Here is a 23,574-nt window from a genome sequence, read left to right as displayed (position 1 = left end):
TTTGAGTACTGAGAAAAGCGCTATATAAATGTAAGGTATTTTATTATTATTATTATTATTATTAAAAATCATCATTTTGCATCATTGAAAGAAGGAAGTCAAATATCTTTGTAGAGGGGGTGGGACTACAAACACCCCTTTTTTTCGGTCAAATAGGCACCAAATTCTAAATGTATGTTACATTTCGACTACAAATATGACACACTTTCAATAAAGATGAATGTTTCTACGGGTGAAATGCTATTTAAAGTTATTCTGTGTGATGTTACAGACCAAATAATTGACAACCAATTTCATTATCGATTTTATCGATTAGTTGTTGCAGCCCTAGTAGGGTGGATGTGTTCACATGACCCCGAATAGTCGAAGATTCGATGCATTGATGGGAGAAGCCTGATTCGACTACCAATCTCACAGTCGAATCGTCGCAGATGTGTTATGAAATCAGGATCCTTCAATTTTGGCCGTTATCTGATATCACATATAACAGCTTTCTTCCAATATATTAATATACAGCATATTATGATAATACTGCAAATAATATGTGAAGTAGCAGCTTTAAATAAATATTTTTAAAATGCGTTAAGAAATCCAACAACCCCATGTGACCGGGCTACACGTCCATAAGAGGTTTCTGTGTTAATAAACCATTGCCTCTTTGTTTATACGTTTAAAAGACGAATCTGGCAATTCTGGCTATACTGTCGTTCTTTTAATAATTTCTTTATTTTATTTATAAGTCACTCAGGGTTATCTGATTTAACTATTTGGCTTGTGTTTTGTTTTCGTGCACTTCAGGCATATTGCACATATTTGTTCTGCACCTTGATACAGAAAATTTTATTTATTATATACGTAAATTGTGATCTAATTTAAGTCTGTACATTTTGGATTGCTTTTCGTTGTATCGATGTTGCGCTAATGCGTGCTGGCCATGCTTGCGCATGCAATTTTGGACGAAGGGGCTAGGTGCTCTGCGTCTCATATTTAGGAGTTCGTCAAACTAAACATTCAAAAACTGATGTTTTTCAACGGTTTTACGTTTTTAAAATGTATTTAAAACATAGTGGTTATCTTGTCAAAAGTTAAACTAGCCATTTCTTTAAATTTCGGCACCGAATCTATATTTGTGCCTGACACGACTGTTTTCTTATGATTTTAATATTATGGTCGGTGTTCATTTTCAAATGATAGCAAAGAGATTCCTGAAATAAATAATATCATCAGGTCTTTTTTGTATCTAAAGTGAATACAGAGATGATCAAAGTCAAAGCAAGCAAGCAGGTATTTCTGTGCTAAATAATAATGCAAAGTGTCTATAAAATCATTCATTTCAGTGTTTTTCTTGTTATAAATAAACGTTTAATGAATTGTATATAAAGCTTAAATTTTATCATTTACAGTAACAATCACAAATTATATGTCATTTCTCATTTGCTGTTTTTTGGGGCATCTCCAAATTAAAAAAAAACACCAAATTGTAGCCAGGGTTTCCAAGGCAGGATCACCTTTGTTATTTTTTTAGGTTTAGTTATCAGAATGTTTTTTTGTGTGATGTTATGTAGATCGTGGCTTTAAAATGTAATGTAATAATTATTATGTCCAAACACCTTGTAAAAGTGGATTTTGCATAATATGTGCTCTTTAAATCTCAGCAGTAACATCAAAATGACATTGTTTTAATTGCTGACCCTTTGTAAAGAAAGACCTACCATTATCCAAACCCACAGAATAACTTACTCTATGTGTGTGTTTGTTTGCTGTAGACTGTTGGAGGAATTAATAGAGAAGGAGAGAGAGTATCAGGCCATCTTACAGCAAGTCTTACAGGAGAGAGATCAAGAGATCAAACTCTTAAAGGGTCGCTCCACACACATGGGTCAGTCTGATATATACACACACATGCACTCAATACCTCGCTAATCTATTGATAAATACCTCAGTTAACCCTGTGCCCTGTCTTGTGTTTATGGCAGATGTCCCTGTACCTACCATTAACACACACAGTTCATTTGAACAAGATGTAGACCAGGATCTTCTGGATTGGCTGAAATTGCACGGGGTTGATGCTGAATCCATAGAGAGGGTACTTTGTTTTGTTGTTAATAAGTCATTTACAATGTGTTCTGAATGAGCAGTTAATGGATTGTAATTGTGTTTATCTGTTTATATCATAGATTATAGCTGAGGAATACACCCTTGATGACATCCTTCATTATGTCACACGAGACGACCTGAAGACTTTGAGACTCAGGTACGCTTAGTAGATCATTTAAAATCTAGCTTTTCTGCTTCTAATTGATATAAAATTAAAACTGTCAATTACGTGCAGCTCATATTTCACATCAAGACATTATGGTTGTGTTTAATTTTATTTCTTTTAATGAAACATTGTGCATGGATACTGCATTCTGGTCATGAGAATGCAGTGTTATAATGTCAAGTAAATTCCAATAATCTTAATAGTCTTAAAGGAATAGTCTACTCATTTTCAATAATAAAATATGTTTTTACCTTAACTAAGAAGAGTTGATACATCCCTCTATCATCTGTGTGTGTGCACGTAAGCGCTGGGGCGCGCTGCGACACTTCGGTAGCATTTAGCTTAGCCCCATTCATTCAATGGTACCACTCAGAGATAAAGTTAGAAGTGACCAAACACATCAACGTTTTTCCTATTTAAGACGAGTAGTTATACGAGCAAGTTTGGTGGTACAAAATAAAACGTAGCGCTTTTCTAAGCGGATTTAAAAGAGGAACTATATTTTATGGCGTAATAGCACTTTTGGGAGTACTTCGACTCGCCTGAAAAGTCCGCTCCCCTTCTCCCTCTCATAATGGGAGAGGGAGGGTGTTACTGCACCGAGTCGAAGTACTCCCAAAAGTGCTGTTCCGCCATACAACATAGAAAATGAGTAGACTATTTCTTTAATAGTTCAAATATATTTAGTTTTTCTGTTTTGGGGTGAAATATGAAACTTTTAATTTAATTCAGTTCCTTTGCTTAACTTTGGGATTATCGTAATTCTGTCCTGTGTTTCCAGAGGTGGAATCCTGTGTAAACTGTGGAACGCTATTACAGAGTACAGGAAGAAACCGGCCTGAGGAAGATTATATATCTGATGACCCAGACCCCATCACACCAGTGACAAACAGAGATGTGAAATATCCGCTGGGATCAGTCCAGTTCCTCTGTAATAATTCTTATTTCATGTAAATAGCTCTGTTTTAACAGTTTTTATTATCTATATGTGAAGCAGCAGTTATATAAATAGCTGTTGAACAAAACTATGAATATCGACACAGTTGATGTGTGAGCAATGTTGAGGCAACTCTGTACAGGAGACTTTTTTATTTTTGATATTGGTTTACAAAAACCTCTTTTGACCTACCTGAGAACCTTATTGAGTCCCATCCCTTTAAAGGGGAAGAAGTTAAAAAGGCACAGACACACACACACACACATATATATATATATATATATATATATATATTTATAGGTTTTGTATATTTTTACATTTACAAGGTGTATTTACAAGTATTTAGGTAATTTACATATTTTTTGCAAAGCTATTTATGTTTGCATATGAAGAAACATCATGAATTGCTAACAAATTGTACTGTGTTCCCAAATATTGGAATTATGAATGAATGGATAAACCGCATGAAGCTGCACATGAAGACTTTTAAAACGACATTCCTGAGATTTATATTGCATCATTTTACTTTTTAGAAGCAGCTCTTATAAAGAATATTATCACAACTTGAAAGATTTTCCAATGGCTTTATTTATTCATCACAAACCTTTAACACCTCAACTATTGGAACTTTTCACAGTACTGTAAGGGACTAGTTGAATAACAAAAAATCAAAACAAAATCACCCATGTTCTTTGCATTTCAATCATTTTAACCCATTGCTATGTATTATGTATTCATATAGACCGTAAATAAATACAGGGCTGTTTAATGTGACAATCATATAACAGGTGAACTAAAGTTTAAATTCTGTGATTTTGTGTTTGCATGATCAGTGTTTTGTTTATTCTTTTGCGAGAATTGTAACATAACTTTTCGGCCTTTTTTTTGCAGCAACAATTATTTTGTGTGATTCCAGTTGGTGTAATATTAGTGTTGTTATCTTGAGTACTGTCTGAAGATAGCTTCTGTTTATGAGAATCAGTGACTTGTATAAGAGATTATGTACAGTCTACAGATCATGATCAACAACCTTGACAGGATGATCAGCACAAGTGCACCGTTAATTTGTACATTACTTGTTTTATATCAAGAGCTTATTCAGAAAAGTATGTTTTATCGGCAAACCAGATGACATGGGGTGAAAGATTTTGTGAAAGGAAAAATTCAATCAAATTCAGAAACATTCTAGACTCTATTAAACATTTTACAGAACTGTGGAGGATTTTTTGTTTTGTTTATTTCTTCATATTTTTATAATCCCATTAATTTATATTTGCATTTTATCGATTTTACTTTATTTGGTTAATCATAAATTATGTTTCTTTTAAAGAGGGAGACAAACAAAACAGTTTGTTTTGAGTTGTGCATTTGTGGTGGAAATTGATGAAAGAGTATATGCAGACTTCACTTTCTTTAAAACAAAATGTATGTTTTGATGTTTATTTAAAACCTGATGAAGGTCAAAGTGTCAAGAACTGAATGAAGTGAAGGGGCTTCACCATTAGTTTGAGACACCTATCCCATAATTTCATACGTAAGCATTCAAAAATAAAAGACCATGTTTTTATAAGAATATGCGGTATGTGTCCTTTTGTTGCTTTTATGGGAATGTTATTCTTGCTGGTCATTTTTTAACCCGTTAACTGGGCCCGTTAGTGGGACACCTACATTTACTTTGATATTTTTCATGTAAATGTTAATCTATCACGATAAACTATATATTGTTGGAAAGGTCTAAGGAATATTCATATTTCAAAAGCTTTTAGCAGTAATAATAATGCAGTACCTTTAATTTATTCATTTGTGACAAGTATGCTTGTTTTTTAATAATTTTATGTATTAAATTAATACTATATTGCATTTTTTATTTATTACAAATAATATGTAAACCGCTATTAAATAAATATATTTTCACCTTCTGTTAAAAACTTTAAAGTGTTTTTAAAAAAAGACAAAGAAATTAGTTATATTAATTTGAGGGTGTACATTACCTTTCACCCCCCACTCAAAAAAGGGCTGCGGCAGTTAAAGGGTTAAATAATAATAGTGAAACTACAGTATTCATGTAACATTATATAATTGTATTTAAATTATCAAATAACTTGATAATTAAAAGATGTTGTACATGTTCAAATGTAAATACATCTAAGAAAAATATGTCAAAACGAAGTGACATAAATCACAAAACAATTTACCAAAAAAACAATCACAAATTTGAAATGCACAAAGCATAGTATTATATTGCTAAATATATTTGAAACAAAAATATTGCTGTTGTTTGTATATAATATTGATTAATTACGTTAATTAATAAGAAAACACGAAAGACTCTTAACTGTGCTGTGACGTGTTTATTCCCCGCGGTGCGCATGCGCAGTGTTCGTTCGGGTGATGACGGTATTGGCGGCGCGACATGGCGGTGTTGTTGGAAACGACGCTGGGTGATATTGTGATAGATTTGTACACTGAAGAGAGACCCAAAGGTATTTATTTACATAGTTAATGAAAGAAGTGCGTTAGTGCAGCACTCATATATGTACATAATTCACTGATAATGAAGTTACATGATAACAACTATATTAGTTGATGTGTGTAATTTACGAAATTGTCTACGTTATTGTTTACTGTGTGAAACAGAGAGATAAACATCAGATTTCAGAGTCTCGTCTTTAATTTTGTTAGATCGGATGATTTGTCCGTGCATTTTGTAAAGTGTTTTAAGCGCATGGAGACTGAGACAACACCTGTTATAAACAGACTGTGTAACTCATGAAAATTGTCCTTCTCATCCACAGCCTCGCTAAACTTCCTGAAACTTTGCAAAATAAAATTTTACAACTATTGCCTCATTCATAATGTTCAGGTAATACATTCTATTATCTTTCATTTATTTGTATTGGACGGTTTTTATTATGTATTATATGAAAGCCCTACTGAAAATTGTAGCTAAGACCAGCATAAACTGGAAGCTGGTTTAAGCTGGCAGTAGCTGGTTTAAGATGGTCCTCCCAGCATAGCAAATCTGGCATTCCAGCTTGACAAGCTTAAAAAGTGACCTAAACCAGCAAAAACCATCTCACCAGCTTAAGTGCCGGGTATACTTTTTTTCCGCGTCCGCGTCCGGCTCGCGCGCGCACGCGTCCGCGCAGCTTTCCGGGTATAGTCCCCGCGGCTACACGCGGATGGCCGCGTTCGACACTATACGCAATACGAATGATTTCTTATTCAAATTATTAGTCTAACAGGCTGTCAGGGCAGCACTGATTTGGTGACATTTAGAGTACATTAAATCATTAGGATAGGTGAAGAAAAGTAACTGATCCACCATTGCAAACACAGTTTAGAACAAACAACAAGACAACAAAGAACAGGAATCAAACAAACATGCTCCACAGCTTTCTGTTCTTGGAAGAAGTAAAAGTTATAGAAGAAAAACGATAGTGTGTGTGCAAATGCTGTCTATTTCCTTTGTATAATTGTTTATAGTGGAGTGTCCTGTCTAAATATTTTCACGCGCATGCGCTGTCGTACGCGGACTGTACGCGCACTGTCCGCGCGGTCTCAAATTTTGGGCTGCACGCGGACGGTCCGCGCGGCCGTCCGCGCACCCTCCTGATGACGAAAATGACGTCATGCGGACGGCGCGCATACGCGGACGTCCCGAGTATACTTTCGGCTTTATGCTGGTTTGGCTGTTTTTTCAGTAGGGAGAGCATGATTCTTAAGTGCTAAACAGTGATAACCACTTCTCTTTAAGACTTGAGTTAAATGGTCTTGTAAAAACGTCATACTTTAAAAAAGTTAACAATGTAAAATATAATATGTATAGCTCATGTTTTACTGCATTTAATTCTGTTCTTCTAGTTTGATGAGACACTTTACTGAACAGAATAGCAGTTTTTGTTATGCAGTTAATGTTGTATCATTTCGTTGTTATCTGTATATTTTTATACTGAAATGTTGCATCTATTTGTAACCCTGTTCAGAGAGATTTCATCATACAGACGGGTGATCCCACCGGGACGGGACGTGGAGGAGAGTCTGTGTTCTGGTCAGAATAAATCTTTGTTAGTATGAGTATGTGAGCGGAGCGGCATGATTTTGCCTGGAGCTAAGAGCAGATTTTTTTGAAAGTCAGAGCGTTGTGGTTTTCCCTCACTTCGAGAGCACTCCAGTAACGCTCCATCATGAGCACAACTCATTTAGTTTTTAGGTCGTTTTTTAAAATATCTAAAATTATTTAAGTGGTAGAACCACTCTTACTTGACAAATTCTACTGCAGCTGAAACTTGAGCAGTTACAACTACACTCTGTAAGTTTCGTGTTTGGGTGGGAGGTCTTTACGGGTCCACTTAGATCCGAAAACCCGGTAAGTCCGATAAGCGAAATCGGGTCTCGGGTAATTTAAAATGAGTGTTTTTCCGAACGGACCCGCGAGCACCCGTACTATCTCACGTGTAAGTATCAAGTCCTTTTCCAACCCCTCCTCTGTTTGCCAGGAGCGCTTGTGATATCGCGTGGCAGGCGATAGGTTAATTTTCATTGAGACGGACCTGTCAATCAATTTTGAATGCATACTGTAGTGGTTACCTTACAAATATATGGAGCAGTGGAAACACCTCGGTGCCCTTTATATACATAAAAAAAAAATTGCAACTGGGTTGGGTTGGACTCTGGTCTAATTTTCTCGGGTTTGTCTTGGGTTGGGTCTTTCTTTAAAAAAAAATGATTCATGCACTTTGGGTTTGGGTAAAAAGTGATTCGGGTTATTTCGGGTCGGGTACATTTCTTTGGACCCGAGAAGAACTCTAATAGGAGCACCCAGCCCTGCCCATTCCATACCTGCGGAAAAACATAGTGGCTACTTAGTAAAACAGGCGACTTTACCTGGTCGGTGTTCACCAGTTCCATCCGCTTAGTCAACAAATGTATGTGTATTGCCCTGCCCACGGGGAGGCTTTAACAGCCCTTAATGCAACCATTGGTGTAAATCAATTGGGGGGACAAAAATGTTTTTAATGGAAAATATTGCCTATGGGTAAAATTAGTTCCAATAAAGCACCGTTAAAACTTTTCTCACAGTATGGCATGTTTATTTTACACTAAATGCATCTTCTGCACAGAGTTTTGTTATATTTAAAAAGCGACAGTGTAGTGTTAATTAGGTGCAAATTCTTCCATGTAGCAGACGTGGAGCGGGGAGGGAGTGGGAAATGGTAATCCTGGAGCGGAGCTGGAGCAGAATGATTACGAAATGTTTTGAAATAAGAGCAGAGTGAAAATTATTTCTGCTCCACTTAAATACTGTGATCCAAACACAACAATTAATGTTTGACAATCTGAATATTACACTGTCTTTTAAAAAGAGTTTGCTTAAAATATATATTATGATGTTATTTTGTTTACAGCAAACTATATGGTGATCAGGCACGCTTTTTTGAGCCCGAGAAGATGCCCAGGATTAAGCACAGAAAAAAAGGGACGGTGTCTATGGTGAACAATGGCAGTGATCAGCATGCCTCTCAGGTTTATTATACATATTTATATACTTTGTATCTTTATCAAAATGCAGGAACAGTATTGTAAATAAGATTTGGATATGCATCCATGTTTTACAAATTCTTATCTGGCTTTCAGTTTCTGATCACCACAGGTGAAAATCTGGATTATTTGGATGGCGTTCACACAGTGTTTGGAGAGGTCACAGAGGGTTTTGATGTGCTCGCTAAAATCAATGAGGCCTTTGTAGACACTGACTTCATTCCCTTTCAGGACATCAGGTAGTTGATACACTTACTCCAATATTGTCACTGTCTATGATAAATCAAAAAAACACCCTTTAAATGACATGTAACAACACGGAAAAAACTCTGGTTTCTAGATAACATGGATCATGTAAGACACCTGAGCCAATCATATAATAGGAGTAAGGCTGCTTTCACACCAAACGTGAAGCATCACATTGCTCGCTGTAGATTACTCGCGACATTTAACTTTGTGTCATGCACATTTTTAGCTTGAGTTTTCAACTTGCGACAATCATGTCACCCAGTTCACGTCATTTGCATTGCCTTGTGCTTATTCACGCATATTCTTTTCCTTGCATTGACTTTGTATGTGATCATCTCATGCAAATTGTTAAATTTGTGTTTGGTGTGTACCTCATAACATTGACCATTTATGTTGTAAATTCATCTGGAAGTTATAGAAAGAATACATCTTTTATTCATTAAAGGCAAAATATGTAGGGTTTTCACCATTAGAGGTCGCTATTTCACAATAACAAAGGTGAAGCTTAAAGCTCACGTAACACACGCTGTTTCTGCATTTCTGATGTTAATCTGGAGTACCTATAGAGTAGTATGACATCCTTTATATCTCCGAAGAGTCTTTAGTTTAATCAGAATTATAAAATAAATATTAGCTTTACTGAATCTTTCCGATAACGTACGAAAAAATTAAGAAGGAGGAGTTACTATCGTGGGAGGAGCAAGTACGAGTCATGCAACACTATACAACACTGTTTAACTTATGATTCACTACATGTTCGTGTCATTTATATAATATACACGCCTATTTCCAACATAAGACAGAAGTCTTACTTACCGCATGCAACTCATGACCTGGTTGGGAAAATCCACCGCATCAAACACACGCAAAACTCCGCTGCTACCCCGGATAATAAACTATATCCATTGTTTTCATAAGACTTTCTTCTCCTTACATCCAAAAACACACTTCTTCATTCGTGTCATTGTTGAGTTTTGAAATTAAACAAAGCTGAGTGGCGTGATAAGATGTTTGCAAGTTCTAGCGTCTCCCGTTGATTGACGGGTGGGCGGGGTTTTCCGGGGGAAGTGCCCATATAAAGAAGTGATACGTATAGAAAACCCCTGAAACGTCAGCTGGACCTGTAATTGAAAAAAACTTTCAGAAACTTGTATGAACCCTGGCGAAGTGCATTCGTCACAGAAATACTCTGTAATACGCCCAACTGCTTTTTTGACACTTTGCCTACGTTTAGCATGAGGAAACAATATATAATTATAACCATCACTTCAGCAATCAGCATTCGTCCACTCGTGTTGCAATAGTTTCTACAACTGGAAACTGATGATAGCGCAAATATTCTAATAAGTCACTAAAAGGGCAACAGTTACAAGCGAGACAAGGGGCGAGCTATTATTCAAAACGGGAATTTGCAAATCCTTAGGAACTTTTGTGATAATTTATGTACACAACTGCATTAAATATATCACACTGTGCAAGTTGTTTTTGAATATTTTATTACAAAAATCTTACATATTTTGGCTTTAACATCTTTGTAGTTGTTTCTTACCTTTATATAATGGCGGCCAGCAAATGTTTGAAAACTGTGTGGTTTGCAAACCTCACTCCCCGATCTCAAGGGCTGGACACTAGATGCTGTGGTCTTTATCTTTTTGTTAAAGTGACCAGACCATCATGCCAGTCTGATTGTCGGACACATTTTTAGTAAAAATACATGTTGTAAACATTGCTGTTAATTGTGAAGTTTTGGCTTGGTACATAACATGTAGAGATTCATTCTGAGCTTTTTTTTGTCAAGGAATCTTTGCATTTGCTACACTAGACCACAAGGTGTCGCTATAGCTACAGACTTTGATTAAAGGTGCATTGTTCGGGATTAGCAGCAGTATCTGTTTGTATTCACTAGGGATGGGACGGTATGAACATTTCATATCATGATTATAGTGATCAAAGTTATCAATATTATCATGGTTTTGTTTAAATGAGATGGAAATGTTCAAAAAGAACTGATACACACTGAAAACATTTGAACAAGTGTTATTTTTGAAAATCACAATTTAATATTTCATGTCCCTGAAATTATTTCTGTGGTAAAAAAATAAGTTTACCGTGAATGAATACAATACATTATCCCTTAAATGCCTTCTTGTTCAAAAAAACTATGTTGCATGTGCGCGCCTGCGTCAAACTGATTCTGGCTGGACAGGATTTACCACAAGTTTTTTAAATCACGGTAATCAAACACGGTTGTTATAATAATACAATTTTAAACGATAATACTAACCGTCAGGACATTTTACCGTGGTTAATCGTGAAACTGGTAATCGTCCCATCCCTAGTTCACAAAATGTACAATTGTCTACTTGGCATTGCCAGAAGGGCCCAAATTAACCTAATATTTACCTAGCATATATGTATATTTAAACTTTTAGCATTGTATGTACAGTTACAAACATACATGTACAAATTTACAAAACGCTGACAATGAACGTCCTATTTGATTAGTCCTCGGTGAGGTTAGACAAAAAATTATTAAAGCTCCCAGTTATTTCTCAAGACCTCAAGGGTTATTCTTCAGTAATAAGAAGTTTAATTTATATAGCGCCTTTCCAAAGCTCAAGGATGCTTCACAATAACAGTTAGGAGTAGACAGTAAATACATACAGTAGTAGTAATGTGTACATAAACTGCATGTATGTACAAGCTACTACTGAGACAACAATACTTGTGTTTGGTTATTGACTCTGGGCTAGAAACACACTGCCCAAAGGTTTCCTCCCAAAAACAAATAATACAGAAATTAAAAGAAGATGACACTTAAACACCACCACACACTTCTAGTGGATCATATATAATAATGTATTCATTTCAATATGAACAGCAGCAACAGTACCAGGATTCATTAATTATCAAATGTTCACGCAACATTACATGATCAAAGAGCACGCCATCAGTCCAGAGGATTAATATACAAAGAGGATATTATCTACCACAGTGGCCATTTCTAAAACAGGACACATTTAAAAAAAAGTTTTGTGTCTTTTTTCTCTGTTTCTGCCAAAAGAGAGATGTTTATGGTCAGGGTCTTGGACAGAGGCGATCAGCCAAGGTCTGTCCGGATGCGCATGAGACAGAGATGGACTGCGATATCTTGCGAACCATACTTAAAAAGGCATTAAACTTATTTAAAAATCATAAATTATTTTAAAAACACTGGCGTGGAAACAGTAATTGAATTTACTCTTGTCATAGTGTCGCTTGTCAATGCCGTCATGTCTGGGTTGTTCTCAGTTTCTGGTACTTGAAGCATTGAACATGACTGCCTGTTGTTGTTTTTATCAAACCACAATTCAGTGTCCTGTCAGATCGATTACCATCCACAGTGAAATTGAAGACTACAGCTCTTGTTTCACATGCTTTTTAACAACGTCACCAAGCTACGCCATTGTTGTTGTGTTTTTAGTGACCTCTACGGCCATTTACATATTGTGCCTTTAAAAATGTAAATGCATACATTTTAACTTTTCATTTAACATCTGGAAATGCTTTCACTAGATCTTTTCATTAAGCATCAGTTTGTATCTGAGTTTGTTACACTGTTCAAGGCATCAGTGTTTCTGGAAATGTGTTGATTTGTATGTATGGCTCTTTTGCAGGATTAATCACACCGTGATTCTGGAGGATCCGTTTGATGATCCCGCTGGACTCCCGGTGCCGGATCGATCACCTGAACCCACTAAAGAACAACTGGACGTGAGTGTTTATAATGCAAACTCACCAGGATTATACAATACTTGAAATTCTGTTCATAGTTTATTGTAAAATACTTATGTATAAACTAAAATATTTAGGTAGGAACCCTGTGTAGGGAAGACAAATATGAGCGGTTTTATCAAATTTTAAAGGCACACAAGGCAGGTCTGAGTATTATTTCTCTAAATGCGTTCTATATCTAAGACTATACGAGACTGAAGGACACCGGGTCGGATACAGCGAACTTGCAAGTGGGGTATTCTTCCTACAGACGGTAGGGGAGGGCGAGAGAGTCTTCATTCGTCATGTAATGAGTCATTTAACCATATACCGACTTACGAAGATGATTTATTAACATAAAAATGCTGCCTGGTGTCCCTTTAAGTGAAATATTTAATAACAGAACTTCTTTTGCATTAAAGTATTAGTCCATTTTCTTAAAAAAAATCCAGATAATTTACTCACCACCATGTCATCCAAAATGTTGATGTCTTTCTTTGTTTAGTCGAGAGGAAATTATGTTTTTGAGGAAAACATTTCAGGATTTTTCTCATTTTAATGGACCCCAACACTTAACAGTTTTAATGCAGTTTAAAATTGCAGTTTCAAATGACTCTAAACGATCCCAAACGAGGCATAAGGGTCTTATCTAGAGAAACGATTGTCATTTTTGACAAGAACTTCTCTTCTTCTTCTGGTGGTGTGACGCACCAGCATGACCTCACGTAATTGCGTAATGACGTGGAAAGGTCACGTGTTACATATATGAAACGCACATTTGCGGACCATTTTAAACAATAAACTGACACAAAGACATTAATTTGTATCATTTGACATACGACAACGTCGGAACGATCCTCTTTCTCCACACTTATAAACACTGGGGCGTAGTTTCGCATACATCATCCGTAACCTCTTGACGTGATGACATATTACGTGAGGTTGCGCTGGCTCATCACAGGACCGTAGGAAGACGAGAAGTTGTGGTTTAAAAGTGCATATTTTTTATTTTTCTTGCCAAAAATGACAATCGTTTAGTTAGATAAGACCCTTATGCCTCGTTTGGGATTGTTTAGAGTCCTTTGAAACTGCAATTTTAAACTGCATTAAACTGTTAAGTGTTGGGGTCCATTAAAATGAGAAAAATCCTGGAATGTTTTCCTCAAAAAACATAATTTCTGCTCGACTGAACAAAGAAAGACACCAACATTTTGGATGACATGGTGGTGAGTAAATTATCTGAATTTCCGTCATTTAATCCAATTGAAAAGTTGTACTGGTTGTTACGTGTTTCAGAGTGGTCGTATTGGAGCGGATGAGGCCATAGACGACAATGATGGTAAAGATGCAGAGGAACTGGATGAGCTGATCAAAGATAAAGAAGCTAAGACACAAGCCATTTTACTGGAGATGGTGAGATTTTCACTTGAACACATCACAGTTAAGAGTTTTATAACTTCTCTATGTGCGTGTTTGATGGTTTATTTCTTGTTTTAAGGTAGGGGATCTGCCCGACGCAGACATTAAACCTCCAGAGAACGTCCTGTTTGTGTGTAAACTCAACCCGGTCACCACAGATGAAGATCTGGAGATCATCTTCTCACGCTTTGGCCCCATTAAATGGTGAGATAGCAGAGGTTTTAACAGATGAACCTTCAGTTTCACCGACAAGGCTTGAGGCTAGTCCTAGACTAAAACACATGTTGGAGCTCTGTCAACTAAAAATAACTTGCATGCATCCACAGTTCCTGTCAAATGTTAGGTTTTGCTTCAGACACTGCATTTTTAATTTGACCCCACACATTTTCAATGGGGTTGAGATCAGAGGATTGAGCCTTCAACTCCATAACCTCAATCCTTTTTGTCTAGAACCAAGATTTTGCCCTCTTGCTTGTGTGTTTGGGGTTGTTGTTTTATTATTTTGAAACACATTTTTGGGTTATTTCCTCTTCTGTAAAGGGCAACATCATCTCTTCAAGTATTCTGATGTATTCAAACTGATGTTGCCTTGTGCACGATAAATAGGCCCAACATGGTAGTATGAAAAACATCCCAATACCATGAGTTAAGCACCACCATATTTAACTGTCTTTACAGAGTAATGTAGCTTGAATTTAGTACCCAGGAGTCGCCTGAGGTTCTGCTGATAACCACTAGACACCAATAGATCATTTTTACTCTTATCAGACCACAAAATATTACGCCATGTTTGGGCCAGTTGATGTGATTCTGCTCATATTAGCGATATTTAAGCCGATACGGTTTTCCTTTGAACTCAATGTTTCAAACTTAAGTTTGTGAAAACTCCTAGAAGTACAGCGCATACAAACTGCAATTGTTTTGTCATTGTCACCAAACCTGGTTCTTACGTATTTCATTATCCGGTGCCGTGATAGAAATATTATGACAGTGCTTGTAATGGTTTTATACACTGCTGTCGCATTGTTTGAGCTCCTGGATGAATGCAGACTGCTAACAGCGAAGTGTATTGACAGAGTTCAGGGAAAACTTCCTAAAGTCAAGTTTAAAATAAATGTATTTGTATGACAAACACACACGCACAATTCAGTATAGATGCCATTTAAGTGTTTACATGGACGAAAACAGCGTACGTCACCTGTTTAAAGCGGAGTACACACTGAAGCATTGCATTCCTCTATATTTTTTACTTTGTGTCATTCAAATTTTTCTCTTAAGTTTAATATGTTTTGAGAAGGCACGATTGAGGCGAACAGTGCGTGTTTTTGGGCCAATTGCACCGCCCGATTTGCTGTTCGCATCGCCCCGGATCTGTTTGTGTCTGTTTGCACCTTTCTATTGACTTTGTATGTAATATACTCGCGCAAATTGTTGAAATCGCATTTGGTGTGTACGCCCCATTAATACGATTATACTTAAAGGAGTAGTCTACTCATTTTCAATATTAAAATATGTTATTACCTTAACTAAGAACTGTTGAATCATCCCTCTATCATCTGTGTGTGTGCACGTAAGCGCTGGAGCGCGCTGCGACGCTACGATAGCATTTAGCTTAGCCCCATTCATTCAATGGTACCATTTAGAGATAAAGTTAGAAGTGACCAAACACATCAACGTTTTTCCTATTTAAGACGAGTAGTTATATGAGCAAGTTTGGTGGTACAAAATAAAACATAGCGCTTTTCTAAGTGGATTTAAAAGAGTAACTATATTTTATGGCGTAATAGCACTTTTGGGAGTACTTCGACTTGGCGCAGTAACACCCTCCCTCTCCCATTATGAGAGGGAGAAGGGGAGCGGACTTTTCAGGCGAGTCGAAGTACTCCCAAAAGTGCTATTCCGCCATACAATATAGTTCCTCTTTTAAATCCGCTTAGAAAAGCGCTACGTTTTATTTTGTACCACCAAACTTGCTCGTATAACTACTCGTCTTAAATAGGAAAAACGTTGATGTGTTTGGTCACTTCTAACTTTATCTCTAAATGGTACCATTGAATGAATGGGGCTAAGCTAAATGCTATCGTAGCGTCGCAGCGCGCTCCAGCGCTTACGTGCACACACACAGATGATAGAGGGATGATTCAACAGTTCTTAGTTAAGGTAATAACATATTTTAATATTGAAAATGAGTAGACTATTCCTTTAATGCTGTAATTATGAGCTTAATCGCATTATTTTTAGCAAATTATTGTGTTTTCATGAAGTATAATCGCAATATTGCCATTATTACGAGGGTGCATGTAAACATGGCCACTGTTTTGTGATTCTTTATGGCTTATTTGAAGGATCTCTATTGGGTTTGTCTTGTGGTTAAACAAGACTTCAATGCATTTTCAAGCCAAACACAAACATACTGAGGGTCCTGCATGAATAAATATCTGCCTGCCTGTTAGATCAAACTAAATAAATACAGATTACATTAATTGATCTGAAAACATTTACAGGGTTTTATACAGAAGACAGAAAAGGCTTGCAGGTCTTTCTGTCTTGTGTACATTTGCTCTCTGGTCGCAGTGTTTCTGTTTATTCTCATCACGTTCCCACAATCTCTCATTCGTGTTTTTCCCTAAATAGATAGAGAAAGAGAGGGAGGAAGCAAGCTATTTCTTTTTCTGTTATCTCTATTTAAGGTAGTTTTCATATTAAGCAAAGGGTCGCTTTTTTCCACTTGTATGTCAGTGATGTGAAATGGTGCCCATACATTTTCCAGAATAACATAATGGGATACAAGCAGCACTATCCCACAATTCAATGCACTTGACGAGTGAAGTATTATAGATATTTGATGAAAATATAGATTAATGTGCAGAAGATGGCACCAATTAGCGATTTAATTTGAACTTTTTGTCTCGTGTATAACACAAAACATATCTGATCATCATCAAAATGGCTTTTGCACTAAAGATTCTAAATGTTTTATCCAAATCATATTTTTTATTTAATGGCGCAGATGAAAATCGTTGTTCTAATTAACAATTTAGGGCCAAAGCAAAAATATTGAGATTTGTATTGGGTGTTGTCGACATTCAGAAAGATATTGAGATGATATATTTAATGTATATTATGCCTGTGTCTAAATCTATATAATTGTGGTGTTAAGATGTTAGTCTGTTGTGTGATATAAATAGTTTTGGGAAGAAAGCACTTCACATGTTAATATAAAGTGTGTGTGTGTGTGTGTGTGTGCTGTTGTTATATTGACATGTTGTTGATAATTGATTGTAGTTGTGAGATCATCAGAGACTGGAAGACAGAAGAATCTCTCTGTTACGCTTTCATTGAGTTTGAAAAGGTTTGTGCCCGTCACTTTTTTACCTTTTTATTTTTTTTATAAAGCAATATCACATTGGCAAGTATACATTGTTGTGTTGTTCTGTGTGTGTAATGTGTCTGATCAGGAGGAAGATTGTGAGAAGGCGTTTTTTAAGATGGATAATGTCCTGATTGATGACCGTCGCATTCACGTGGACTTCAGCCAGTCGGTGTCGAAGATCAAATGGAAAGGCAAAGGTAAGGAGTGTTTGTGTCTCTCCCAGCCATCTGATTTAAAACCCTTCAAATGTTTATAATCATTTTGAGATTTTCACAGGTCTTACTGTTTTCACATCAGCTTAAAACCTCAAATCTGTAATGGTCGTATTCAACATCAGTCTTTATTTCATTCTGTTAGTATAGCTTTTATTATAATGGTCCGACTTAAAGATGTCACTGTGTGTGGTGCTGGGAAGCACTTCATAATGTTGATATCATTTCTCTATGGTTTTTACACTGCTGTTATTGTACATTTTTTATGTAATGTCAAACTCTTGTTCTTATATCATTTATTTCTTTTTTTAAAGAGTCATTTTCATGTAAGATGGAAAGACATGTCTAGTTTAATATAATGCTTGTTATTCAGCATAATAAGTTGAATAAGTAATAAGTTATTTAGATTACAAGTCAAATTTAATTTGAATATACTAAAGCTATATTATATAAAAACAATATAGACCCTGCATGTTTTATGTCTGTATTATGTACGAAGACAAGATCTATCTCTCTCTTTCTACTGTGGTATTTAAAAATTGATTTTACTTAACTTTAGATTACTTGATTACCAAAATATCCAACAATAACAACAGCTCAAGTTTATTTAACTTCATTATACATTATAGAACAAATCCAATTAAAAACAAAAACATTCATGTTGCACTTTTTGTCATTGTGCTTAAAGGGGACATATCATGAAAATCGGACTTTTTCAATGTTTAAGTGTTATAATTGGGTCCCCAGTGCTTCCATCAACCGAGAAAATGTGAAGAATATCAACCCAGTAACTTAGTTTTGGTAAACCATTCTCTGCAAGCATGTGAAAAAAATAGGTCATTAAAATATGGCTCCCCTTGTGATGTCAGAAGGGGATAATAACACCCTTTAAAGGGATAGTTCGGCCAAAAATGATATTAAACCCATGATTTACTCACCCCCAAGCTGTCTGAGTTGCATATGTCCATTGTTTTTCAGACAAACACATTTTCGGATACTTTAGAAAATGTTTTAGATCTTTCAGTTGATTAAATGTAATGTTACGGGGTCCACCCATAGTCCAAAAAAAGTGCGTCCATCCTTCACAAATTAAATCCAAACGGCTCCAGGATGATAAACAAAGGTCTTCTGAGGGTAATCCGCGCGGTGTTGTTGTAGAAATATCCATATTTAAAACTTTATTAATGAAAATAAATACCTTCCGGTAGCGCAGCCATCTTAGTCTCGTCCGCATTCAGGATGAGAGCTTACGCAGCCTACGGAGGTTACTCTGCTGCTGCTCTGTGCCCCCGCCCTCTGAATTTGTCATACGTCACTAAGAAAAGTGCGTACACTACGCTAATACTCTCTCCTGAATACAGATGAGTCTAAGATGGCGGCGCTACCGGAAGGTAGTTATTTACGTTAATAAAGTTTTAAATATGGATATTTCTACAACAACACCGCGTGGATAACCCTCAGAAGACCTTTGTTTATCATCCTGGAGCCGTTTGGATTTATTTTGTGAAGGATGGATGCACTTTTTTTGGACTTGAAGGTCGTGGACTATTGCTGGACCCCGTAACATTACATTTAATCAACTGAAAGATCTAAAACATTTTCTAAAATATCCGAAAATGTGTTTGTCTGAAAAACGATGGACATATGCAACTCGGACAGCTTGGGGGTGAGTAAATCATGGGTTTAATCTTTTTTTGGCCGAACTATCCCTTTAAAGTCTTGTGAAAAGTCCCCTTTAAGATGTACTTGTTGCCTCTAATTTAAAATGGCTCCAAATTGTTTTAAGCCTGTTAGTAAGAAAATTTGCTTGTAAAAATCAGAATTGACCATAAAAAAATCACGATCTGTGCATCACTAATAATTTGTTTCATTTCTAGGTGGAAAGTATACCAAAGATGACTTTAAGGCATATGAAAAAGACATGGACAACAAATCCAAGCTGGCTTTAAAGGACAAAGTTAAAAGCAAACCCGAGTATCCTTCAAACAAACTCAGTTCATAAATCAATCTCCAATCTTCATTTCACAAACACTCCAAACAAGATATAAACAAACTGCTTTAATCAGTCAGATTTTTAAACCCGAGCTCAAATCCATAAAGTCAACATGAAGGTGCATATGTGACCCATTTAACCGACCCATTTCCACCGACATGAATAATGTTTGGGGACTTTGCTTTGCATATTACTAGAGTTGACCTGAATGGGGGTTTGCAGTGAATAATGGAGACCGGTTTAACTTGCTGTGTTAACTACTGGTTACATTTTAAGTAAATGTTCTATTACAATAGGTTATGGTAAACTCAATGGTTATTTTCAGTTGTATTCCTTTACTATTTTGTTAAGCTCCCGTTACGAGCTTCTTTTAGATGAAGATGAGGAAGAGAAGAGAGACGACAGAAAACGACATTCAGACGCTGACAGAACGAAAGATAAGAAATCAAAGGTTCAGTTTTGTTGTTTTCAAAAGATCTCAACTTGTGTTAATGTTAAAGATCAAATACTAAAGAAATAAAGTGACTGATATACTTGCCCCATAATTGAATGAGGAGCATTTTACATCAAAATTATATGGGGAAGGTTTTCTTTTCCCTTTTTTTAATCTTCTCCATACACGCATATGGTTAGTCCATATATAAATGGGTAATATGCTAATATTTGTAACGTTTGCATGTTTCTCTCATCAAAGTCACACACATTTGCAGGTGCCTGTATCCTCATAGTTGTTTGTATTTTTCTTGCAATGCAGGATCGTGATGAGAGTCGGAGAGACAAAGATAAAGGCAGACAGCGTTCCCGATCCAGAGACAGACATGAGAGAGAGCGAGGCTGGGACAAACACAGAGACAGGGGAAGAGAGAGAGACGGCGACTTTAAACGGCATAAAGAGAAGAGCCGCAGACGAGAGCGCAGCCGCAGTCGCAGCCCTAGAAGATCAAAGTATTAAAGTTGTGATGCAGCGTCTCACATTATATTGTTTCATTACAAATGAATTCAGGTGGTGTGAATGAACCAACGATTTCACTTAAAATATCGTCTTGGCTCTCAGCTTTAATCTCATTTCATTCTTTTGTAAAAGTTTTTGAAACTCTGATGTAACATTTAAACTATTACATTTGTATACAAAGAAAATCTTGTGTCTTTCTTTTGTGCATTCAGTCACTAAACTTACAAATCTTATGCACATCCACGTTTATTTATCGTTTCATACTTGTGTTCATTTGAAACCCTGTAGCTCTGGGACTGTTCGGAAAATCTCCCATTATTAATTCTCATTTATATGATATTGCTTAGTTTACAATGAAAGTGCAAGTGAAGTTGTTAAATGTAAAGTGGTGTGTATTACGTTAATATCAGTGTGGAGCAGTTGTGGTTAACTTGACCCGTCTTGTGCAATCAAGTCTTTACAAATGAACGAACTTCTTGTTGGTTAAGATGTTTCAACAAAGTGTCACAAGTTAAGTTGTAACCACTAACTGACACTGAAAGATGACCTGCCCACCGGTTTACCCATTCTACGGCGACAAAGATAAAGAATGGTTTTAAACATGCCATGATAACCTACATTAAATAAAGTAAATTGGTTAAACACACGTTTTTTTATTTAAAGTGACGTAGCCTACAACTTGAGAGACCATTCAATGTTTTGTCTTAAAGGGTTAGTTAACCCAAAATATTTATTTTGGGAAATGTGAGCTGGAAAGTTGATATTTAGGGGTTACCCAAGTGAATAGAAATGAAGTAAATGGGTGTGTTTTGGAGTTCATTCCACTCGAGAGGAACAAAATGAATAAGCGTTTTTGTGCGTGATCTCTTACAGTATTTGCTGATCATAGATGGCCTGAGGTGATGCAAACCTGTAAGATTAAGTTGAGGTATGCAGGTGCAGATACAGTCCTGAAAGCCGGTTAAGTAAAACCAGAATGGGTGTGACGTGATCCCTCTTTAGTTTATTAAAGAAAAAATAACATGCTGGTGCTTTCTGTATCATTTCTAGAGGTACCGGTCGTGCTTGTTTGAAAGTAACGCTTTGCATTAGACAGGACCGGAGTATATTGTGCATTACATAAGGAATAATTTAATCCGGTCCTTTGAATTATTTGAAAAAAAAATGCAGAGTTACACCGTGGGTGTGCATTATTTTCAAATATTTCAAAGGACCGGAATCAATTATTCCTCTTATACCACGATTACCACAAACATTGCCCTGGTGGTTATTTTAAGACATTTGACCGGTCAGGTGTGCGTTTATCAAAATATAATGCATCACCATGGAACATTTCTCAACCAATCAGAATCAAGCATTCAACAGGCCTGTGGTATAATTGATAGTAATGATCTACAATATCAGCTGCCAGATTGGATTTTACTGTTATTATTCAGTTTGACCTTGAACCATGTAAATAAAGGAACTTTAAATAAATTGTTTTATTTTTCAAACAGATAAAACTTAAAACAGATAAAGCAAAATTTACAGATTACTGGTTTAAGGAGTCTCTAGCTGGGTAATAACTTCCAGAAAGGTTAGGCTTAAATATGCAAAGCAAGTGTTTCTCAGATAAAATTGGGATAGACTTACCCTTACGAAAATTAACCATGGTTTTACTACAGTTAAAACCAAAAAACATGGTTACTGTACACTGTAAAAATACGCAGCATTTTTGTCAAATCAACATATATTTTTATGATACTTTAACTTGAGTTTATAAGTTGTCAACTTATCACAAGCCAAAACGTATATAGTAGGTTGAATTGATTTGCAAAACCAAGTTGTTTTAACTTCATGCATTTTTTTTTACAGTATAGTAAACCATGGTACCCATAAGGCAAAAAATATATGTTAAACATAATTTAAAATATATGTCAAAATATACAAGAAAATTGCAAAAATATGTGCTGAAATATATTTTGCAATATGTTTTTTAAAAAGAATTTCACCAATATATTTTTTGCCAATTTTTGTATATTTTGAAATATATTTTAAAAATATATTAAATATATATTAAAGCATTTATATTCATGTCGCATTAAAAGAAAAACTTTATATGTAACATACTGTAAACATTTAAAGGTTAAAAAGATTAAAATTAAATATATTTTCAAATATACTCTATTTCGATCTTGATTTTCCTACCCATATGGCAAAAAATATATTTTCCCTGGCGAAAATATAAATGTATTTGATGTCCCTGAAATATATTTTGAAATATATTCTTAAATATGAAGGTTAAAACTAAATATATTTTCAAATTCAAAATATATTTAATTAAGCTTCACTTTCTACAAAATGTTTTCGCGTATATTTAAAATAAATTAAAAAAAATTGCCATATGGGACCACAAAATAACAATGGTTTTTTTAATAGTAATCAGTAAACAAAAAAAATTACATTAGATGACTATCCAGAATTTTCAAAAGTAGTATAGATTCAATAAGGAATCTGTAATAAAGTGCAACTATAAAAATAATACTTGGAGATTAAGGCAGCAGTGACAAAGCAGCTGTGGTTCTCCAAGTCACCCACTTTATTCTCTTTCCAGATTTATGGTCTTCTAGTCAATGTGATCTCCAACAACAAGCCCCAGTTTGTGTTCAGGGGGCTCATTTATAAAATGCGGTGTAAAATCCATTGTACATTTAATCTTCCAATCATTTCTCACAAATGAGTGCATGTGCATATGATTTGAATAAATGTACGCCTCACTTTAAGATCTATGAAGTCAAAAAATCCCAAATGATCAATTTCAGATCTCTGTCTTGTAAAGGGTGCCTGTGTGTTATGTTTGTTATTTCATTATCTGGAGCACATTAGTATTGTTTTGTTCATGA

At 35.7% G+C, this 23,574-nt stretch overlaps 2 protein-coding genes across 2 annotated transcripts in view; both read left to right on the top strand.

Moving 5' to 3' along the window:
- Window positions 1-4,775, top strand: part of map3k5 (mitogen-activated protein kinase kinase kinase 5) — a 53,012-nt gene extending 48,237 nt beyond the window's left edge. The window contains exons 27-30 of the mRNA XM_065268963.1: window positions 1,767-1,879; window positions 1,977-2,086; window positions 2,178-2,254; window positions 3,045-4,775. Of these exons, the coding sequence (XP_065125035.1) occupies window positions 1,767-1,879; window positions 1,977-2,086; window positions 2,178-2,254; window positions 3,045-3,105 (361 nt within the window). The 3' untranslated portion in view covers window positions 3,106-4,775. The remainder of the gene's footprint in view (window positions 1-1,766; window positions 1,880-1,976; window positions 2,087-2,177; window positions 2,255-3,044) is intronic.
- An 808-nt stretch (window positions 4,776-5,583) lies between these two features.
- On the top strand, window positions 5,584-20,877 carry ppil4 (peptidylprolyl isomerase (cyclophilin)-like 4). The gene is made up of 13 exons (XM_065268854.1): window positions 5,584-5,683; window positions 5,996-6,063; window positions 7,187-7,251; window positions 8,609-8,726; window positions 8,838-8,980; window positions 12,647-12,743; window positions 14,040-14,156; window positions 14,242-14,366; window positions 17,448-17,514; window positions 17,621-17,732; window positions 19,625-19,721; window positions 20,092-20,191; window positions 20,495-20,877. The coding sequence occupies exons 1-13, from the start codon at window positions 5,614-5,616 to the stop codon at window positions 20,690-20,692; spliced, it is 1,377 nt and encodes a 458-aa protein (XP_065124926.1). The 5' UTR covers window positions 5,584-5,613; the 3' UTR covers window positions 20,693-20,877.
- The last annotated feature ends 2,697 nt before the right edge of the window (window positions 20,878-23,574 follow it).

This window comes from Paramisgurnus dabryanus, chromosome 12 (genome assembly GCF_030506205.2).
Source record: "Paramisgurnus dabryanus chromosome 12, PD_genome_1.1, whole genome shotgun sequence".
NCBI classification, from domain to species: Eukaryota; Metazoa; Chordata; class Actinopteri; order Cypriniformes; family Cobitidae; genus Paramisgurnus; species Paramisgurnus dabryanus.
This window is presented reverse-complemented; position numbering and strand designations above follow the sequence as displayed.